This window comes from Vespula pensylvanica, chromosome 15 (genome assembly GCF_014466175.1).
Source record: "Vespula pensylvanica isolate Volc-1 chromosome 15, ASM1446617v1, whole genome shotgun sequence".
NCBI classification, from domain to species: domain Eukaryota; kingdom Metazoa; phylum Arthropoda; class Insecta; order Hymenoptera; family Vespidae; genus Vespula; species Vespula pensylvanica.
The window spans coordinates 783,680-806,863 of NC_057699.1; the positions used below are offsets into that span (position 1 = coordinate 783,680).

General features: G+C 34.7%; 1 protein-coding gene across 1 annotated transcript in view; it reads right to left on the bottom strand.

Moving 5' to 3' along the window:
* Positions 1 to 23,184, bottom strand: part of LOC122634494 — a 127,108-nt gene that overhangs the window by 31,355 nt on the left and 72,569 nt on the right. Inside the window, exons 3-4 of the mRNA XM_043823484.1 lie at positions 22,887 to 23,022; positions 13,575 to 13,708 (exon numbers count right to left, since the gene is read on the bottom strand). Coding sequence (XP_043679419.1) covers positions 13,575 to 13,708; positions 22,887 to 23,022 — 270 coding nt within the window. The remainder of the gene's footprint in view (positions 1 to 13,574; positions 13,709 to 22,886; positions 23,023 to 23,184) is intronic.

The following is a 23,184-nucleotide window of genomic DNA, read 5'->3' on the forward strand; positions in this document are numbered from 1 at the left end:
GAGAGAGAGAGAGAGAGAGAGAGAGAGAGAGAGAAAGAGAGGTTGAAAACGTGAAACGGAAGCTAGTGGAAAGGAGAAGAAGAAGAAGACAAGGATGACGGGGCAGGGGTTTGTAGAAGTAGGTTGGAGGGCTTGGGGCAGAGTGGAATTGATGAAGCCGAGGACGGAGCAGAGAGTAGTGGTTTTCGAGGAGCCTGTAGAAACGACGTCGAGAAACGTCCGGTCTCGTCGGAGCTGCGATGTCGCTTAGAAAGGAGCTACCTGGGAAAACAATGGGATCCATCTGCATCCATGGGTTTCCATTACGACGATGGGCCAACGGTAGCTACCCATGGCGGTGGAAGGGCTCGACGCAGAGAAATCGTGCTCGTTTATCGTCTCGAATGATTCGATGAGTACCAGAGGGAAAGAGAAAGAGAGAGAGAGAGAGAGAGAGAGAGAGAAAGAGAGAGACATCTCTCTCCTATCATTGGTGCCTTCCAACCTTCCTCTTTACACACATCCGTTTATCCAACCAGTTCTGTGCTATTTCTCTCTAGAGAACACTGAATGGAAGTTGGTAGAGGCATACGGCTTATGGACATTCCGACTATACTTCGTTGCTTCTCCTCCGTGTTAATGGCCGATAATCCTGTGGTATCGGAGAACACGCGCGAGAACATACATACTGTTCTCTACACGGTGTCTATTCTCTGTGTACATACATACATATGTATATATATATATTACATACATACATACATATACACGTATATAATAGTTACGTTGCCGTCGACATCAGCAACCCATGAGATCTCTCCCCTAGCTGCGTAACGTCAAACGAAACATTTCGGTCGCGTTCCCCCTACGAGAAATACCTCGGACCCCACCCGGACACGTCGACGCCAATTAAACTTAACCACAATTGGCGAGCTTGCTGTGCTGGTTTAGCCAAGCAGAACCCTCTGCAAATTGTAATGGACACTCGACGAGCAACTACGTTTCTCTCTTCGCCTTTCTCTTTACTCTTTTGGTTTATCATCTATGTAAATCTCCTTTTCGTTTTCTAAAATGGATGAGAAGATAGGTGAAATATCGATTCCTCTAGTTTATTCCAGTTTATTAGATCAATGCTATGTTTCTGTATAATAGGGAATGAGAGAAAAAAGAGAGAATATTTGTCTGATCCTGAACGTTGAATGCAAGATCAGGTGATTGCGATTCGATCGATTCTACACGGTCACTAGGGTTCACCCTGAAGTGAAAGCCGTTCATCAAATTGGCTTGCAGAGGGACGAGCGACGATGAGTGTATAAAAAGAGTCCACGGGATGATGAGATAGCATGCTGACTGGTCATTAGGACTCTTTTTAATAACGTCCAACGATGACAACAAGAAGAAGCGTTCGGTTGAAGAAATTAGAGTGGCGTGTCGCGTAATGAGAAGAAGCCAATTCGTTGATGTTCAAACGATCGAGTATTACCAGACTCGAAGCGAAAAAGAACTACCTATTTTTTTTTTTATCCACTCTCTTCCCCTTCTCTTTTCTTTTACCCTTCGGCTATGCTCATGCTCGATCCAAGTCGACCTGAATTTCCTCAGCTCGCGATTACTTCGACCAGCTCCAATCCCAACCACGTGTCTTATTCGTATTTATAGAATATTCAAAATTTCCCAAGCCAGAGTGCGTGAGATATTTACGACTTTACCGACCGTGGTATTAGTATATCCATCGGATATCCAATTTCCGCTGTGTTATCCAAAATCCAAGGCAATAACTTTTGCGCGATATCCGCGGGTTACGTCGCATGTATTTCGTAGATTTTCACCGAATATTAATTGCGTTCCATGAGCATATTTGTTCTACCGACGTTTCAAATAACGACGACCAGTGGAAAGCGAACAATTAAATGCTCGAATAACGGGATAGAAAATGTTTGCGTTCATTCAAATATTACCTGGAAAAGTGCTTCCCTATCCTTTTATTTTTATCGTTTATCAGTCCCTTTGTGTTTGTACAAAAAAAGAGGAAATAAAAAGTATAAAAGAACATAAAAAATAATGTAACTGAAACAACTGTTTAAATTCAACGAAGTACCGAAAAATTTAATAATATTCGAAAAATTAAATAATATTCCTTTTCAACGAAATATATTTTTCCTCATTTTTTTGTATAATTTATTTTGTTATATATATATATATATATATATATATATATATATAAACCTAAAATTGAAAGCATGAATACCATGATTACTTTCGCCGACGAAAAACAATAGCAAAAAATAGAAAGCCTTTACTTGAAAGTTATATCTACTAAAATCGATATTTCTTTGAATGAAACTTGATATTCCTATGATTAATATATCGGATAAAGATAATTATGATATTCAAGCTTCTGATTTCAGATAACTCACCCGATAGATTATCAGTTAACTTATACAATTTCTCTCTAATAAAACTCCGCCAATAGCTAGATATATAGAGAACGTATGACGTATGATTTATCTACATATGTATATCAATATCCCTGAATGTCGTACGAAGAATAGGAAGAAAAAAAAAGAAAAAGAAAAAGAAAAAGAAAAAGAAAAAGAAAAATGACATATGTACTTCAGTCGATATATCTTCGTTACTCGGACACATCTATCCATGTGTCGCGGAGGACAGAACGATTACGTCATTCCAAATCCAGAAGGACTCGACTGGACTCGATCTTTACGAGATGGAACGATCTCCTTTCCTCAAATCCATCTTCCAATAAAAGCGGCTAATGACTATGTTCGGCACGTTCGATCCACCGTCTTATCTCATCTAATACTACATCGTTCGTCTCTGCACATTGGTTTAGTCGTATAGATATCAAGAGTAAAGTAACCGTGCGTCGATGCTACACTACCAATGTGAAGCTTTTGCACTGGGAATCTAAGAAAGCCCGTTTAGGTAAGACACGCGCGCGTGAGACCAGGAGTCCCGTTCCACCGTGTTATCCGAGGAGGACATCTCAAGTTTCAGAGTAGAACAAACGGCACGTCGTGTACACGTCTACTGACAACCCTATAGAGACTGCAAGTCGGTTCTTGAGAGTTAATGAATGGGTTAGGTAGGGATAGTAGAGGATAGCAGGTAAATGGGAAGAAGGATGGATGAATGGATATATATATATATATATATATATATATATATATATATATATATATAGGAAGAGAAAGAGAGAGAGAATTCGATGGGCACAGCCCAGACCGGCTGGTTCGACTCGTTACTCGATTTCCTCTTACTTCGTCGGTATTCCAGGAACCATCTCGTGAGATTCGATGACACCGCAAAGGCACGTACGTAACTGCCTCCGTCTTGACTTTAAAAAGAAGCCACGGTCGACCTGAATTCCCTTTCTGTCTCTTTTTCTTTCTCTTTCTCTCTTTTTCAAGCTAAAACGTTTCCCGTGACGAGTCTCGTTTAAAAGAAGTAAACCTTTCGCGAATGACTAAACTCGGACACTATCACTGTGGTCTAGGGGTTGTTAAAACGTCGGATGGATTCGAATCTCTACATAGCTACTTATTTAGGTTTTATCTTCTTCTTCTTTTTTTTTGCTCCCCCTATTTTATACGTTCTTATCTTTTTTTCCCTTTCTTTTCTTTTCTTTTCTTTTCTTTTCTTTTCTTTTCTTTCTTTCTTTCTATTTCGTTTCTTTTTCTTTTTTTTAACACGACCGAAGAAAGCTCTTTACGTATCTTTACATTTCATATCAAAATGTAAATTTTCCTGTGCGTGCGTCTGTGTGAGTATGTTCGCGTATGCGTGTTTATCCACTTTTGCGTCTAAATAGTCGAATGAATTGACTTGAAATTCATATAAAAGAAAAAAATTTGGTTATTTTCAACGAGGATTTACATGTAATTCAGATTCGATCCAATTTCCGATTTTAAAATTGCTATATATATAAAAAAAAGAAGAAAAAAAGAAAGAAAAAACAAAAATAGAGAGAAAGAGAGAAACAGAGATAGAGGGGGAGGAAAAAAGAAAGAAGAAAAGCAATTCATAAAGAATCACGCCGTCCAAGGGAAATAACATAAATCCCGGAGAGATATTGAAAATATTTAAAATATTATATAAAAATAATATCAGTTACAATCATTAATTTTATCAATTATTTTCAAATGATGTGAATCATCCATGATCAAATATAGGAATGCCTGAATTTTTCGTTCTCTCAATTAACTGGTACAACGACCACTCTGAAACGATCGAATTCTATTCTCTAAACGTCGAACTCGAGAGCTGTTCGAGATATTGATTAAGGTAATTACGATTGGGTTGGCTCGTAGTGAACAAAATACCGTAACTTCTCTCTCTCTCTCTCTCTCTCTCTCTCTCTCTCTCTCTCTCTCTCTCTCTCTCTCTCTATTTCTCTTTCTCACACACACACTCTTTCTCTCTCTCTCTTTCTCTCTACATCCCATCATTTTCTTTTGTCCGACATCCATCCATTTATCCTCCGGGCACTCATCCTTATCTCTTTTCAACGCGCTTCAGCACCGCTTCGTCATTTTTTATTATAATAAGGCAAAGTAACGCCGAGAACCGAGCGAACGGGATTTTAATCTGCATCGGATTATACCATCAAAGGACGATGCATCTCGTTACGTCGAAGCCGCGCGATAAACTACGTTCTGTACTTGCTTTGCTTCTAGACAGTTGCTGTTCGTAGGACGAAATTGTAAGCAGAAAAGCTTTTCGCTTTCATTAACACTCTCAAAGTACTTCTGTGAGTGAAAAAGAGAAAGAGAGAGAAAGAGAAAGAGAGAGAGAGAGAGAGAGAGACAAAGAGAGAAAGAGAGAGAGAGAGAGAAATGATAATATTAGAAGAATTAACTTGTAACAAAACGTAACAAAAGTTACTCATCACATAGAAAAAAAAGTTTCCAATTACGGGAAGGTATCTTAATTTAGAGACATACCTATTTACATACAAAAAACTTCTGCCCAATATCGATAATGAATACAATCTATAAAAAAAAGTTTTACCTATAAAATTACTTTATAAAATCCTGTTAGCATTTCAGCACATATTAAACTTCTCGTCAAAGTTATTTTTACGAAGTACAGTTAACATTGATTTTGTATAAGAAGATAAGCCATGTCGTTGATTTGTATACATAAGTTCTTAAGTAATAATGAAATAAAAATACTTTTAAAGTTTGAAGCTTAAATCCCGTTATGTCCTTGTAATGATTAGAAAATTAATTACAGATCATTCCTAATACAAATTTATTTCTTTTAAAGATTTTTCGATTTCGTTGGAGCGAGTGTTATAGTAGAATAGAAAAGAAAAGAAAATATTCTCGTATCGCAAATTCTCGTAACTATAATAATTAAGTTATACTCAACAGTTAAAACATCTGCAATTCTTTTCGTACCTGTTTTTTTCATTAATTAACTTCGTCTGTGCGTTTTTTAAATAAAAAACTAGAAACCAAAAAAAAAAAAATAGAAAAAAGAAATAAATTAAAAAAAAGAACTTGTTTCCGTTTTAAGCATAATACACTGATTGCATAATTTTCTCGAATTAAAAATTCAACGTTTCCCAAATTAGCGTCCCTCTGGCAACTTCATTTGCGGAGGTGCTACATGTTTTAAATATTTGTTTTTTCGACACATACAACATACACAGTTTCGATTTCTTCCGTATATGGAGAATACTAAATAAAGTATACTAAAAAAGTATGCTAAATTTATACGCTTTCAATCCTATCTATAAGGATCATTTCACATTTCTTCTCAACATCTGACAAAAATCTCTTAGTACGATAAATAACTTTTTTCTATTTATATAAATTAAAAAACTTTATTATATTTTGTTCCTAGAATTAATCATTACAAATTTTAATTCATTTCATTGTACTACAAATCAAATATCGTTAATTGATTCGTATATTGGTCACTTTTAAGCAATTTAACCCATTTAACGAAATTAGATGAACAAAAATTTTCGTTTCGTTAATACTCTCAAAGTACTTATTTTTCGTCAAACGAAAAGAAAAAGAAAATATTAAAAAATATCATAACAAGTTTGTAACGAAAGTTATTCTTTATGTATTATACAAACTCTACATTAATGTGTTCGTTATAAAATAATTATGAACTTAGGTAGACGTAATGAAAATAACCATACGCTACCGATGTAATATAAAAAAAAAAATGAATATACTGGACTTTATTAACTTTAACTTGGAGATACCAAAAAAAAAAAAAAAAATACAATACGAAGAAATAATATTTGGTTATATTTATAAAATACGCTCTACATCGATGCTTCGTGTTAGACTGAAGATTTTCTAATACGAGTTACTCATATATGTATGTGTGTTTTGCCTTTGAAGAGAAAGCGAGCACTTCATACTGTTTGTTATCAAAACAAATAAGATCGAAGCTAACATTCAAAATAGTATCACTGCAGATATTTTCCTAGAAAAGCGTTGTTCGCTTTCGTAGAGAAAGAGAGAAAGAGAGAAAAAAGAGAGGGAGGGGAGAGAGAGAGAGGGAAAGAGAGAGAAAGAGAGAGAGAGAGAGAAGAAAAGAAAAAAATTAATAATAAAAAATATTAATTACACTTTATATAATTTAATATCATTAATTGATACAATAACTTATTGGATTATAAAGCGATATCATTGATGTGGAAATTAATTCACTTTGACTATTACTAAGAAATTATTCGTAGAACGAAATTGAAAACAGAAAAGCATTTTGCTTATACTAACACTCTCAAAGCATCTATTTTTGATGAAACAGAAAAAGAGAAAGAGAGAGAAAGAGAGAGAGAGAGAGAGAAAGAGAGTTCATCATTAGATGAACGAGTCTGTAACAAAAGTTATTCATCATGTATACTATGCAAACTAGAAAACATTATTCATGATATTCACGGTATTAGTTAAATACTAACTAATCCCGTATATATTATTACTATTAATTGAAACATTATTTTCCTTTTTATTTTACAAATCCCATATCGTTGATACAAGAATCATTTGCGCATTAACTATTTCTAAGTAATTATTCGTGAGACGAAATTGTAAGTACAAAAACTTTTCGCTTTTAGTAAAATTCTCAAAGTTCTTTCTAATGAAACAAAGGGAGGGAGAGAGAGAGAGAGAGAGAGAAAAGGGAGATAGTGCGAGAGAAGATATTAAATAAATGAGTTTGTAACAAAAGTTATTTGTCCCAGGTATATTATTCAAAGTAGAAAACGTATTCGTTATCATGAGATTAGTAATTACAAATACTAATTACACTCGCAGGCTTGTGTATTATTAATTAGAACATCGTTTCATCGTACTACAAATCGCGCTTCGTTGATGCGGCAATTGATTCGTAGAAACGTTTCGCAACGTCATTGTACTTCGCGAGAGATAAACACGCGTTTGCAACCGCTCGCTATTCAATGTGGATCCCACTCGAATTGAATCATTATACTTCCGGATCCACCTCTCTGCGGATCTCTTGCTTCGTTCATTGCTTTGCGCGAGCGCAAACGTTTGTTCTCCACTATTGCTTGCAATTAAATTGTTTTCAGCAATTACCAAGAAAGGATTTTTCATCTTTTTACACACCTTGCATAGACACGTATTCTTGATAGTACAACACAGATCTTGATATAACATACCGTGCAAAAATTGTAACTTGTGTTCGTATAATTGGTTAAAAGGAAAAAAAAGGGGGAAGAAAATGAAAGAAAAGAAAAAGAGCTCGTATAACACGGTATACAGGTGTCCCATCTAATTAGTCTAGCTTAACCCTTATCATTCTAAGAATTTAATACCATGTTTGCCAGCTAACTTTGAACATATTTCGAAAATTTAAACTTGCCAAGGAAAGATACTGCATAATTTTTTATCGGATAGTTTGTTTATCAGTGAAAATATTTATAAATGTTGCGTAGATATTAAATAGAAATATAACGAACGATAACAAGTAAAAAAAATGAAAAAAAAAAAAAAAAATTAAAACGATACAATTTCACGGTATTACTGCCGGTTAGAGTGACAAACATTTAATATCTCTATTGTTTTTAATGTGATACAGAAATATATCTGTCACGGGAGAAAGTTGCATCGTTTGAAGGAAGAAATACAATGATATGAAAATTGTATAACACGTGCGACTCGTATTAGACGGATTTACGTAACGTGGCATGTATTTCCTCATGTTGTACCGAGAATCTACTGTACTCAAATCAAATTAACTTGGAGGTATGTATTTCTTAGCGTTTAAATTCAATTCTTCTTCGAGATAACATATCAACTCACGAAAGTGCGCAACATGGTAAGACGGTCGTTTTCAACGGGTATAAAACGATTCTGTTGAAACGTACTATAGTATCGTATGCGTTCCTTTCCCTTCCTCTCTCTTTCTCACTCCCTCTCTTTCTCTCTTCCACTCCTCTCGTGAATTTTGCTTCTACAGTTACGGAACGAGTACAATATTTCACGAGAGCCCGAGAACAATACCGACGACGCACACGGTCCACTCGGCCAACAAAGGAAAGAAAATACGCGAGGGTCACAGAAGGACTAGGAGGAAAGTTGTAAGTACGTATACAAGAACAACTAACCACACCACACCATCCTACTACCACCACCACCACCACCACTATACTACATTACTACCACTATCCTACCACTAACATTACACCACCACCGCCACGCTACCACCATCATCGTCGCCACTACGGTCAGTTACATTACGTACCTTGCACGAACGAAAAGAAGACTGTGACTTACGGCCCAATAAAGTTTTTACGTTTCTTCTCACGCGCATGCAATTTCGATCTGCCTTTCGCGTTTCAAGTAAAATCAGGAATCGTGAGTTAATCGAGCGAGCAAGGTTACAACCGCGCGTTATAAAACCTCCCTTTCTATTCTTATCCCTTTCCCTTACCTCTTCGTATGTTCCTTAAATCCAACTTTTATATCGTCTCACCATAAAGTCCGAAATTATGGGGAGAACTCGTAAGAATAATAAAAGAAATAAACGTACTTGTCGTTGGATAGAAAATTTAACGAGCGAAATATCTTTTGAAGCTTAACTTCACTCTTACGAAATATCAAGACAGAATCAAAAGTTCAGAATCAAAGTTAAGAAAAGTATATATCCTGAAATAAAAACTCAAAACTACGGAAGGGGAAGACTAATTTTTTTTTCCTTGTCTCTCTACTTCTTTTTTTCTTTATTATTATTATTATTATTATTATTATTATTATTATTATTATTATTATTATTATTACTATTATTATTATTATTATTATTATTATTATAGATAATGTCGAAGTATCGTCAAAAATATAAGTTAGATATGGTCGAATGGATTCCAGGAAAAGGTGCGAATGTTAACCGCAATAAATCTTCTGTCTGGACAATAAATCCCGTTCCGTCCATTATTGAAAAACGCACATATTTCCGTACCCTTTTTCGGCCGTAGAAGCACTCTTCGAGTACAATACTTTACGCGAGACACAAATGGATGGACTGGGAATATAGATGATCGAAGGAAAGATGGCTTGGGTTGGTTGAGAGGAGTATAGGTAGATCTAAGAGAGTAAGGAAATAAAGGACGAAGAAATTCATCTGCCATCTTTCATATTCGCGTTATATTTGCCTTATAGCCTTTCTCGATAAGAAATATACACACATACATACACACACATGCGTGATTCGAATCGTTGCCAATAGAAAAGAAACGTTAGTGGCAACGAGAAGATGTCATCGATCGTATCGAAATACTATAACTCGTTTTCTCTTTCAAAAAGATACGTCGTTTCTCTTTCTTCTTCTCATTCTTCGTTTCGATACTTCGAAGTTCGATACTTCGACGACTTTAACACATATTATCGACAAGAAAAACGACGGCTTGCGCATGACCGTATTCGTTTACTACCGTACAACAATGTAATAACGATAAAAACGAAATGATCTTTTTCTTTACAACGTTCTATATAAGTCCGATCGTTCGGATCGTATCAATTCGAAATTTATTAACGTTTCGTAAATACGTCCATTCGATTCAATTTGATCTCACTTCGTTTGACATTTACTCTACCGTAAAATGATTCTTTCCTACACTTTGTCTCGGATTTGATCCTTTGTCTTTTTTATTCTAAATCTCTTTATGAAGTAACCTCAGAGAAACAAAGAGCTTTCAAATCTTTCTACGAGACGGATAAAAAGGTAAATCCGCCATATGAAATTTCTTTTCAGGTATGTTTCGAAAAAACTTTTATCCAACTACTCAAGAGATAATCCTTGCGAAGAAAATCCCGTAAAGCGCGACGATCTCGTATCTTATTATTGGGGAAAATCGTTAGATTATCCGCCATGATAATCGTTATTGTTAAATACATTTAATTATCTACGTATATTCACATAATTCATGTACAATTCGGTATCGGTATTGTTTCTCAATTAGGTACAACGCGTATAGCTGATCAAACAGCAAACCACTGTGACCGAAAAGCATACTCGTATCATAATGTATCTCTACTGTATTTTTGGTTAACAAGTATAATCTACATACATTCTATTCTCGCTTATATATTTCTCTTTATTCCTTGATTATATTATATCTATTTTATATATGTTCTCAATTATATTTCTATTCGTTTAATCATATATTCAACGTTTGTATATCCCATAATTAATACTTGCACTTTTATCTTTTTCCTAGCACATAATAATAAATGTAATATAATAAATGATCCAATATAAAAACGAACGTTGTAATGATGGCGTGAATGGAACAGTCATGAGCCAATGTCAAAACAAGATAATTAATTACTGTCACATTATCTTTATTACACTTTCGTATCTCATATATTTTTTTTAATTAGATACTTTCATTCATTAAATTATTCATTTATATAAAATCACATGCACTGTTTGTTTTCTCTTGTTTACAATCGATATTTATCTCTATCTATCTACCTACAAAAAAATACATACGCAGAGAGAGAGAGAGAGAGAGAGAGAGAGAGAGAGAGAGAGAGAGAGAGAGAGAGAGAGAGAGAGAGAGAGAGAGAGAGAAAGAGAAAGAGAGAGAGAGAGAGAAAGAGAGGAAAGAGAGAAACATGCATATATAGATATAACGTATCAATTTCTAAGATTGATCATTTTATAAAAAAATTCAGATAAAAAAAAGAAAAAAGGTGGAAAGAAAAAAAAGTAAAACAAGTTAAGTGCTCATCGCTTATGTAAATGGCAGAAACAAAAAAAAAAAAAGAAAGAAAAAGAAATAACAAAAAAGAAAACCAAAAAAAGAAAATATAAATCGTGAGGAAAATACGAAACTTAGTTCGAGAAACGAGTTCGAATACACGGACAAAAAGATAAGTGAACATTTTCGAAGTGAATTCCACCCGTGGGATTCGGAAGAGTAGAGGGAAGACAAAATTTGATTTCGAATCGTTTTCAAGGCGTAAGAAAACGCGATGAGAACGATAGATAGAAGGAGTCGTTTCGTTTCTCCAACGAGAAAAGGTACGTTACAAATTCGACGGATTTCGCTTAGGGACTTTCAGACGTTCTTTCTCGTACCCTCTTCCCCGTATCGCACTCACCTTCTCCCTCTCACCTCTCACCATCCAGCAATTTCTCCTACCCCTTTCTCGTTCTACATAAACCTTACAGAGAAAAAACATGCGCACGCGCAAACGCGAACGAGACGGGGCTCTAATTTTCTCCGTCAGCCGTCGGCCAACCACGAAAGAATGTCAGGGGTGGATGAGGGGTGGATCTTTTTTATGTCTCCCTCCTCCTTTCCCTTCCACCCCACTTTCCACCCTTCTCCTTCCATCTCCCTCTTCCAAGCATTTCATACTTTTTTTCTCGATTCCCTCTCGAGTCCTATAACGCGAGACGCGTGGTACGCCCTCGTTTTCCAGCATTCGGTCAAAGAAGTATAATGAAACTGCAACGAAGTGTTTTTTCCCCCCTATTCTTTTTTTTATGAAAAGAGGAAAAAGAGGAGGAAGAAAAAGAAGAAAGAAAGAAAGAAGGAAAGAAAGAAAGAAAGAAAGATCTGGATGTTACTCCTTTATCATGAGTCATTTCAAAGTTTCTCGAACGTCAGCAGTTCTCGCGTTCGATCGCCTTTGGAAAGTAAATTTCGATGTAATTCCTATTAAAATGCGAACTTCCCAACATCGTCGATGCAAAGAAAGAAGAAGACGAAGAAGAAGAAGAAGAGGAGGAGGAGGAGGAGAAGGAGGAAGAGGAAAAAGAAGAAAAAAGATTTCGGTTTCGCGAGAACGAGCAAACACCGGAGGGAATTACGCTCACCGTTTGGTCGTATCGGATAATGAGATCCTATGGCATCATCCTCCGGGATTATGGGTAATGCATTGCCGCCGGCAACACGCTTAGATTCCACTCAGGAAACAGTAAAACTTACGTAAGAGAGTTTTCGAGCGGATGTCACTCTACTCTTCAAAGTCTTTTCCTTTATAAACATTGTTATGTCATAAAAAAATATCTTTATAGGTTCATTATACATATAATATACATATATATGTTCCTATTAAATATATATTATATATATTATAAATATGTATAAATAATATAAATATATATTCTATTATAAATATATATATTTATTATATGTATATATTCCTATTTATATATATGTATATTATGTGAATGATATATATATATATATATATATATATATATATATATATAATACAAAATTTCATCGCTTATGTTAATCGTATTAAAACCTCAATTCGTCAACACTAACGTTACAATTAATTTAATTATATCACGTTGACGAGAAAATAAATTATATTAAATCTCGTAATTTACTTTTTTTTTTGAGCGTAACACCGAAGAAAATTTATTCACATCACTACGTAAGAATTCTAAATTTGGTTACTATGTAAACCGGACATTTCAGACGGAACGATCAAGATTAATGTTCTTTCGCTTTCGAAATATTACACTCTCGCTTATCGAAAATCGATAATCGAACGGTAACGAAGAAGAAGATCTCACGTTTAGAACGAGAGGAAGCAGATAGAACGCGAGAATCACGCGAGAGCATTCATCTGCGAACGAATCAATCTCCGTGGAATCCTCGTTTTCCCTCTTTTACCTTCCATTCTCGCTCGTCCTACTAACCGAATTTCAAAAAGGGGAACAGATTTTCATACTTCATTTCGGCCAATGAAAAAAAAAAAAAAAGAAAAAGAAGAAGAAAAAGAAAGAAGAAGTAGGTATCGAAGTTGTACGAGTTTCGAACAACTTACGTCGTGTTACTATAGCAAAAGGGAAAACTTCCCTCTTCCTAATCTTCTTTAACTTATATTAGCTCGTTTATTAGGTATATCTTATATATTACGACATCATTACTTCGTTATAGTTTCTATTAATTACTTGAAACAGGAAAGGAAAGAGGAAAGAAAAGAAGGTACAGAAAAAGGGGGAAAAAAATAGAACTTTTATCGAGAGGAAAAATCAATCATACTTCCAGGCATACGATAACTTTGTCATAACTTAAATCAAGCAAAGAAAAAACTTATAATGTATCATACTGTATTTCTTACCGGTATGTTATTGAGAGCAAATGACAGACGAGCGGTTGGCCTCGATGCTGGTAAACTACAATTTGCTCGTAGAGTATCCCCAAGATCGTAACGTTCCCGATCAGACACGATAAAGGGTTTACCTTCTGGTAAAGCTGAAACATAATGAAAATTATTATCAATCATTCTTGCTCGTTGTCACTTGTGGATATATCACTCTATATATTAGTTCAATCTCTGTCTCTGTCTCTATCTGTCTGTCTCTCTCTCTCTCTCTCTCTCTCTCTCTCTCTCTCTCTCTCTCTCTCTCTCTCTCTCTCTCTCTCTCTCTCTCTCTCGCATACATGCTCTTAAATCTTGCCGACAATCCCTGCCGGTAGCAGAGTCTCCTCGGTTAGGGTGGTAAACACTGTAATCCCTCGCCATTTTCTACCTTGCTACGGAACTTATCCAATATTCGAGCGGCACTGAGAAACCTGTTAGGTTAACTGTTTCGCACGGTACCGTACAAACTTATGCGTACGTAACTCCATTGGTACTCTTAGAAGATGATGGAAAAAGCAAGTCCCACTAACATCACTTCTAGCTCTTCTCGTTTGCGATGACACATGAGTTACGTGCATATATATATACACATATACACACACATGTGTATGTATACTTGAACGTAATAGGCAAACAGTGTTGAGTGGATCCTCTTCTCTTTATAGTATTACGATCTACCGAGAATTATATGAATATTATACCGAGGAATAATCAAACAGAGTAACAACGAATATTCTCTTTTATTTATATGCTATAATAAATTCAATGTTTTTACATTTTATCTTGATATTGATATCTTAATTTTAAATTAATTAATATATTTTAAAATATATAGAAATTGATATTTCTGGTTTCTCCAAGTATTCCAAATTAAATTATTAATTTTGTTTTACTTCAAATATTTATATTTATAAAGTTTTATAAACCGAATATAAAATTTTAATTCATTAAGAAACTGAAACGTAAACAAGAATCTTTTATGCTCATTATGATAAATTAGTAATTACAAATTTATATTTAATCAAATTCTTTTATCTCTATAATATTAAGACGTATAAAATGATCCGATTTTTATTTTTATTCGATCCTTATTTCAATAATTATTATAATTATCGATAATTTAATTCGATCGTTACATTTTCATTAAAAGGCATTAACAAAAAAGAAAATTAATATTATAATCTCTACAAATTTACTTTTAATTTATTACGCGCAAAATTCTTTTTACAGTTCTTATAATCGAATTGCAATCTTATTACATTTTACTATTATTTTTTCTTAATTCCTATCAATTAAATTATATTACAAATCATTGATTCTTTAAAATTCTATTATAATATTTCTAATGTATAAATTTACGGAACGTGTCAAGTATATACTTTTTATTACATATATATATATATATATATATATATATATATATATATATATATTTCATTAGTTACCATCTATTATACGATAAACTCTGTTCTATTAGAGTTAATTAAGCATTATTGCTATCTATATTCTCTTTAATCATTCTAACGATCGATCCGTATCTATTGTAGTACGTTCACTTAGATACGAGACATTAGAAGGTATGCAAACTAAAGGATATGATTATAAACTCCCATAGATTTTGCCAAGGGCAACGATAAAGAGCCGATTCGCGTTACGATAGTACGATTAATCGAATCCCAGTTATATCGACGTAGTACTATCGGGATCGAATTGAGTCTAGCTTAGAATCGATAGTATCTCTACGATATGGTACTTCTCGCACGAAAGAGCACGGACAAGCCAATCCGTTTCGAACGATGGAAATGGATTTTTTTACCACCTTCCTCCTTGCCACCCTCTCATATACCATAGGACGAAAGGACTCAACCCATACATTTTTCGATATCAAAGAATAGCACGATTCGCCGAACTAATGGAAACTCTATCGTACATTTACCTACTATTTTAACATGCACGCAATACCAAGGGAATCGTCGTTTTAAAGTCGCTTCGACAACACTGACTTTTCTCACTGCCACCGTTTACTCGCTTTTTTCTCTTTTATATTCTATTTTAGCCGATTTTCACTTTTTATTATGACGAAACGAACGAACACTAGTCCGTAAAAAAGAAAAAGAAACACAAAAAAGACCGACGACTATCGTTCGTGAGGATAACGATTGTTCGATTTGGTAACGCCTCGTTTCGAAGGTTCTATCGGGAGAACGAATTTTTGAAGCTTAAGAGCACTTTTAGATCGAGTACGAGAACAACGATGCTCTTTTCAAATTCAAGTATCTCGCGTACGCTCAAATGGAAAAACTTTTTGATGGTGAAAATCGCATGGAGATACGTGTAACTTGATTATTAGCAGTTTTATTCTTTATAAAAGAAACGATTTTTATTATTAGATCGAATGTCATTTCTTTTTAAAGTGTATCGATATCTTTTTCTTTCTTTCTTTTTCTCCGCACTTTTCTTTTTTGTTACTTTACTTTTGCTACTATTAACCAAGCACAGCAATTTGATTAAAAATTTGATTCCACACCCATGTTTGATCTCGCACTCATTCTTTCGTATCCCTTGGGTAACTCTTATCCATTGGGATCGCAGAAAAATCGATATCACGAAGAAAAAAAGAGGGGAGAACTATAGCATTGGAGAAAATCGACATGCAGCTACGATTTTTCCCGAGTAACTCTGCGAAAACTTCTCCGTGAAGAGATTCGTTTACCTTGAGAACATCCAACGGTATTATCGTAAAATATGAAATTCATATTTCCACTGAACGAAGAACGTCCAGGACGTACCACGAAAGATTCTTTTCGCTTCAATCCAAGAACGCTAATAAAGTACGCGATCCAAATGGATATCACGGGAGTGCCAATTCGTTGAAAATTTCGGACTTTATGTTTCCCAGAGGAAATAGAACGATTTTACGAAATTAATCGTGCAATTATTTTTTTGTCAATCATTTACATACACTCTGTGTGTGCGTGTGTATGTGTGTTGCGTACATATAGATATGTACAAGTATATAAGTATTACATACATCCTATGATGAAATAAATCATTTAGCCTTTTACATTTTGAGGTCACCTCTGACGTGACATTTCATGTTGTTAATAAAATAAATCAATAAGGTATGTGTACGTGAATATGAGATATTAAAAGCTGAAAAAATCAAATTACACTTGACCGAGTACGAAAGTTGAAGATAATTGTAATTCGAAGTGTTAAGTGATAATGTTTTCACATAAATTTAATTAGAATGAAAAAATGTTAAAGAGGTATAATATAAATAAACATTGACGAATTTAATAAATATGGAATAATGAAATCACATCATCTATATATTTTTATATCATTATCTATATATCTATTTATATAGGTACACAGGCATGTGGTATTATATATATGTTTGAACACATGCACATATACATAGAAACATATTTCATTTATTAACACATTCGAAGTCAGCGATTTTAGAGCGAGTCCACTACCTAAAAGCCACGTACAATTTTCAAACGTCTATAGTTGAGGACGAGAGAGTTGGTTGTGCTATTTAAATACGATTATAATGTAATGGGTGAAATGACGTAGGACTACGTTTTCGCGTCTCTCAGCTACAGGATTTTGAAATGAACTGACGTAGTAGGACTACGTTACCGCTCTCGAATGTGTTAATAAACAACACGAAATACATACGTAGGTATGTATGTGTGTCCCCATTAAAATGTCCCACTCTGTATAATATCGTTTTTCAGGATTTTCACTAATGCTGCCATTTTAGTAACGTTTAAAATAGGTTCCATGTTGAAAAATGTCTCTTGGTCGTCCATCGTGCATAAAAGTATTATATTTACCAGCGGAACGCTTCGGCAATTCGCTTTACGCGCATAAACGAATTACTCGAATTTTACGTACTATTCGATTGCGACGTTTTTACGGCATAGCTAATTTGCGCCGCTTTAAAAGTATTTCACGCGGACAAATTCGTTCTCGCTGAACGACGTATTGGCCGGACGCGAGAGCGTGACCCACGCTATCCGCAAATTTAAATAGGCACCGCTCGCCAATGGTTCGACTCGCTAAAATTTTCCGGGGTTATTTCGAATGATTTTATTGTTCGTCCTCGGTATCGTCGACCGATTCTCTTTTAATTGAAATAACTCGCAGTGCTTATGCAAAATTCAAACGACTTTTAGAACGAAGAATGGCTAGTCGAATTTATAAATTGTATTAACAATTATCAAGGTTTAAGCTAAATTATATTTTGAACGCGGATACACAAAAATGAAATAATAAATCATTTTTCATGAAATCCATGAATATTTATAGTTTTCATTGTATTACCTATTTACATTATTCTCTCTATAACTTTTATTTATTCAGAAGTCTGATTAGATTCTTGAGAAGTGTCGCGCGAGTTCTGTCCCACGCTCGAAAATTATGTAAAAGAAAATTCACTCCACTTTTCTCTTGTATATCTTTTCCATTAACGAGAGAAAGTTTTCACCTTCTTTTTGTTTTTTGCTTAATTTTCTTTTCTTATTATTTTTTCTTTTTTCTATAAACACCTTAATTATCAATGACTTTAAATTTCTCATTTCTTCGCAACCTCTTGTCAGATATAAGAATTGACAGATATAAAAACTTGCTCAAAGATTTGAATGATTGGTACAAAAGAGTTACTACTTTTTGTTCTCATAATATAAACTATAATATTGAAACAAGTTGAAAACAGAAATTTAAGAAAATAGTTTATTGGCAAGTAACTCGTTCGACGATAGAAATTGTCAAGATAATATTTTTTTATTGTTCAATTTTAAATATTGATCAATTAATTTTAACATTCGTACATCTGTTTCTGAGTTTCTTAATTAAATTTCGCACAAAGACTCCAACCTTTACTTAACAAACTAACTCTTGTTATATCATTTACATAAGTATTCGTACAATACAATATGTATAATATTTTCCATTTCTCCACTATATACGAATGCTAAAGTTCCCCTACAAATATAATTCTATACATTGATAAATATATAATCTAAATAATAATTTTTTTCTGATATTACTCGAGAGAAAGAAAAAGAAGAAAGAAAAATAAATATCATCAATTGTGTTCCTGTTTCTCGAATATCAATGAAATTATTAAAAAACGATAAATCACTTTAATTCAACGAAACAAATGGGTATTGTAAATTTTCGAAATGGCTATTATACACAGGACCAGTTAATTACGAAAATCCATGAAACGTATTCATTCTCCCTGAAGTCTGTCCATAGAGAGAGAAAGAGAAAGAGAGAGGGAACCGACGGTAAACTTTTCGCCACGATTTGCCACTGTCTCAAACATAAAGCATTAGCTATCAGGAGAAAACAATGCTCGAAGTGTATTCTGTAACGCCCGGGAGGTGCCTGTCACAATGCTACCCAATAATTTAGCTTTCCTCCCCTATTATTGTCGTCATTAGACAGACTCGCAAAGACTCTATATATTTTATTTCTATCCTTACATATATACACACACAATAATCTTTACCTTCTTATTTCAAAAGAATCTTACGAATTTATTTACTAAACTGTATCCCGCAAATATTTGCGAAACTTTGTTCGCCGTACTTCCTTTTCCAGTTCAATAAAAATCGCATTTCTCTCTCGTAAAAAAAAAAATTTAATAGCCAACGTCATAGGTCAATTATATCTTCCAATAACGTCGGAACGGAACAGAAAAAATTGAAAAAGAAAAAAAAGATATAAACAAAGAAAAATTTCTGAAAATACGTTTTACGTGAGTTTCACGAATAACGAGCGATATTACAAAGCGTATTACAAAGCGTAACGTGTACCAACATTAAGGGTAAACAGGATGGAAAACAATGGCACAAAGGAGGAGAAACAAAAACTTTCATAAATTGTGGAATTTTCGAAGTTTCGTCGATCGGTCGACGTTATGGCATTATACGAGAGAACGTTCGGCGAAACTCGTAAAACATGAACGGCGACGTTGGTTTTCGATGGCAAGTCGCTGGACTAGTGGAAAGAAGGAAAGAAGAGACAGAAAGGAAGAGAGAGAGAGAGAGAGATAGATAGATAGATAGAGAAAAAGAAAAAAAATTCCATCCGATCATAAAGTTCCTTCTCGGAAGGCAGTTTCCCGAGCGTGTTCGAATCGAGTGCAGATATACACACATACACCTACGTACATATACATGTATACACACATATATATATATACAGACATGAGAGTGTGTGATTGCGGTGCGAATCGCAGCGCGTATTCGCGAGAAGAGATCGGAAAAATATACGCGTACGTTCGCGCGCTCCTCGGCGATTGTCTGCGAAGTCACTGATCAAAAGAAAAATGGAAGAACGGTTTTATCGAAAGGATTCATTTTATAGCGTTCGGGCATTCTCCTCTTTTCCTATCCTATCTTATTCTCTCCGCAAGCTCACTCACCCCATTCACCAAGGTTCGCTTATACGTTCGAAGCTTCGAGCAACGAATTCATATGTAGGTGCACGTGCAACCACCCTCCCTCTCAACTCTTACTATCAACCACCACTCTACTATCTACTTCACTTTACTCTCTCCCTCTCTCTCTCTCTCTCTCTTTATATAATATATATATGTATGTATGTATGTATGTATGTATGTATGTATGTATATATATATCTTTCTCTTTCGTTCTTTCTTTTTCTCTCTCTTTCTCGTGCGCGCATTGGATTGAGGGCAAAACTGGATTTCGATTTCTCGCAGGTGACTTCGAAAAGACGGCAACATTCGTGCGAATCTTCAAGGAAGACGAGGGCCAAGAAGTGAAGGAGTTGTCTGTCGTTTCTACGAGAAACATATGAGAAAGGATAGATAGAGGGAGGAGAGAGAGGGTGAGAGAGAGAGGCTTGCAAGACCCCTTTGAGGAGAACTCGACGGATATATTGGAAAATTGCTACCTCGCGGTTATTCTCCCACGCTCGGGAAAACCACACTGGCATTACATCTATATAGGTAGATATATACCGGATGTGACGAAAGTCAGCGCGACGAAGTGGTCTCTTCCGTCGAATGTTCTTTATAGTTTTTAATATCGCAAGATCGGGAGTGGTCTTTATGATAGATTTTTCTACGAAGTGGATTTGACCCACTCACCAAACTATATTAAATTTTTTTCAGTCTATTTGGAATAGGTACTATTCGATTTATTGCGAATTATATTATAAAACTAAGTAATTAAATCTGTTGATAAATATTTAGCTCAGATATACAATATATATTAATTAAAAGTAAAATAACAGTTGTGTAATATAGATATTTCGTATCTCATTTTGTACTGTTTACTAAGTATATATTATATAATATTATATTATATTATATATATGAAAAATATATATACATACGTATCAATCGAATAGAAAATATGATATAAAATATCTTAAAAGATATAATTTTATAAACTCACCCCTATCAAGGATACGACAAGCCTGTCTTCATTCAGTTAGTTTCTCAAGGAGATGCCAGAGTCAAGGTATCGTTAGTCACGCGATCACTTAACGAATTCTCATGAGAGATCTCTGCGACTCTGGCGAGCGAATGTTTTACTGCCCTGAGAGTCTCTTCTCGCTTGAGGTACTTGTGACCGACTTAAAGTAGACACGTGCGCTTTATAAAGGATCTAAATGTATATCTATGTATGTGTATATATATATATGTATATATGTATATATGTATATATGTGTATATATATATATACATATATATATATATATTATATATGTGTGTAAGTAATCTTAAGTGACTTTTCTCGAACACTTGAAACATTTTATACGAAGAATATTTCATTGACGCCACACCTTTTTTAAATGAAACAATATCTTAACAATTTCAATTTTCGATTAAAATTTTGTATGTTTCATGTACAAATTGCGTGTATATTCAAAAACAGAAAAGAAACAGGGGAAAAAAACAGAAAAAAAAATTCAAACAACGACGGTAGCTATCGTTTATGCGATAGAAAACGGAACGATTTTTCATGCCAAACAGAAAAAGCTTCCGTTTGAATCTCCTCGAGGTAGTAAAAGCAAAAGCTTGAACGAAGCTCGAACAGCTTCAACGAAACATCGGAGGAAAAACACGAAACGTTCACGAAAAACCTCCATTAGGAGTACCCTTTCATTTCCCATTGGTAAACTACAGACCCATCGAAAACTAAAAGTTCGTAAAACCGCGTACGCGTATTCACGTTTAATCGAGACTCGGGGTAATCATCGACGTGTTAGCTTCTTTTCCTCGACGCAAATATCCTTCGCTTGTATACGTGGTATTAACCACAAACCTCCTGTTCCTGATCGATATGCTTTGATCTAATGGTTTATGCAGAATGCGTGGGAGAACGATAAACGTTGCATACTCACTGAATTGGCTTATATCATGAGGATTCTAATCATAAATCGAGAAAGAGAGAGAGAGAGAGAGAGAGAGAGAGAGAGAGAGTCTATGGTCATGTAGATTAATATTTTACTTAATTCGTCGAGAATAATCAGAAGGAATTTTTTAAAATAATTATAACACATTCTATATATATATATATATATTCATTATACATTTCTGTAGATCTTATTATATACTAACCGTTCGAATTATAATCCTACTTTTTCTATCCTAAATTCTAATTTAAATCTTTTCCAGTTTTGATAATCACATAGTAGATATACTCGTAATGCGTAAATATACCATCAACGAAATTTTTCGATAAAATTATTTCCTTCTGATTTTATTATTTTATTAAGTAAATAAAAGGTAAAATCATGCCAGATGTTATAACATAACGTAAATGATTAAATATATTATACGTGAAAAAATTAATTCTCTCTCTCTCTCTCTCTCTCTCTCTCTCTCTCTCTCTCTCTCTCTCTCTCCCCCTCTCTTTCTCTCTTTCTCTTTTTCTCTCTTTCTTTCGTTTACTATTAGAAAGATGTCAAGATGAAGATAGTAAAGGACAGAGAAGATACGAAGAGTGATGCGGAAAGGAGATTACGCGTTCGATAGAACGAAGCACGTGCAAGCACTGCTCGAGGCGAACTTGGAAACCGAATGCGGGATAACACACACACAGACAGAGAGAGAGAGAGACAGATAGACAGAGAGACAGGGACAGAGACAGAGAGAGAGAGAGAGAGAGAATATGGGGATGTGGTAAAAGGGTTGTCTCTGAGTGAGTCGTGGAGAAAGGTAGAGAGAGAGAGAAAGAGAGAGAGAGCTACGTGTTTCGTGATACTCAGTAATGCTGTGGAGCGTGTACTTACACACTACGGTAAGATTCTTCGTGGCGGAGGCTGTGGAGAAGGTCGGCGCGTCTGCTGTAACTTCGCAGCTGAACGTACCCGAGAGGGCGAAGTCGACGTTGTGCAGCGTTACCTCGTTGTTGTTGGACTTACCAGCCTGAAACCGCACATTGAAAATGTACTGACATTGTGCTCAAGTTACCTCTCAGACATGAGATATTTAACTTATCACCCGTTTCAATTAATATTTATGATTGTTTTTTCAATATACATAACTGTCGTTATATACATATTCGTTATTGTTCAACATATAACAATT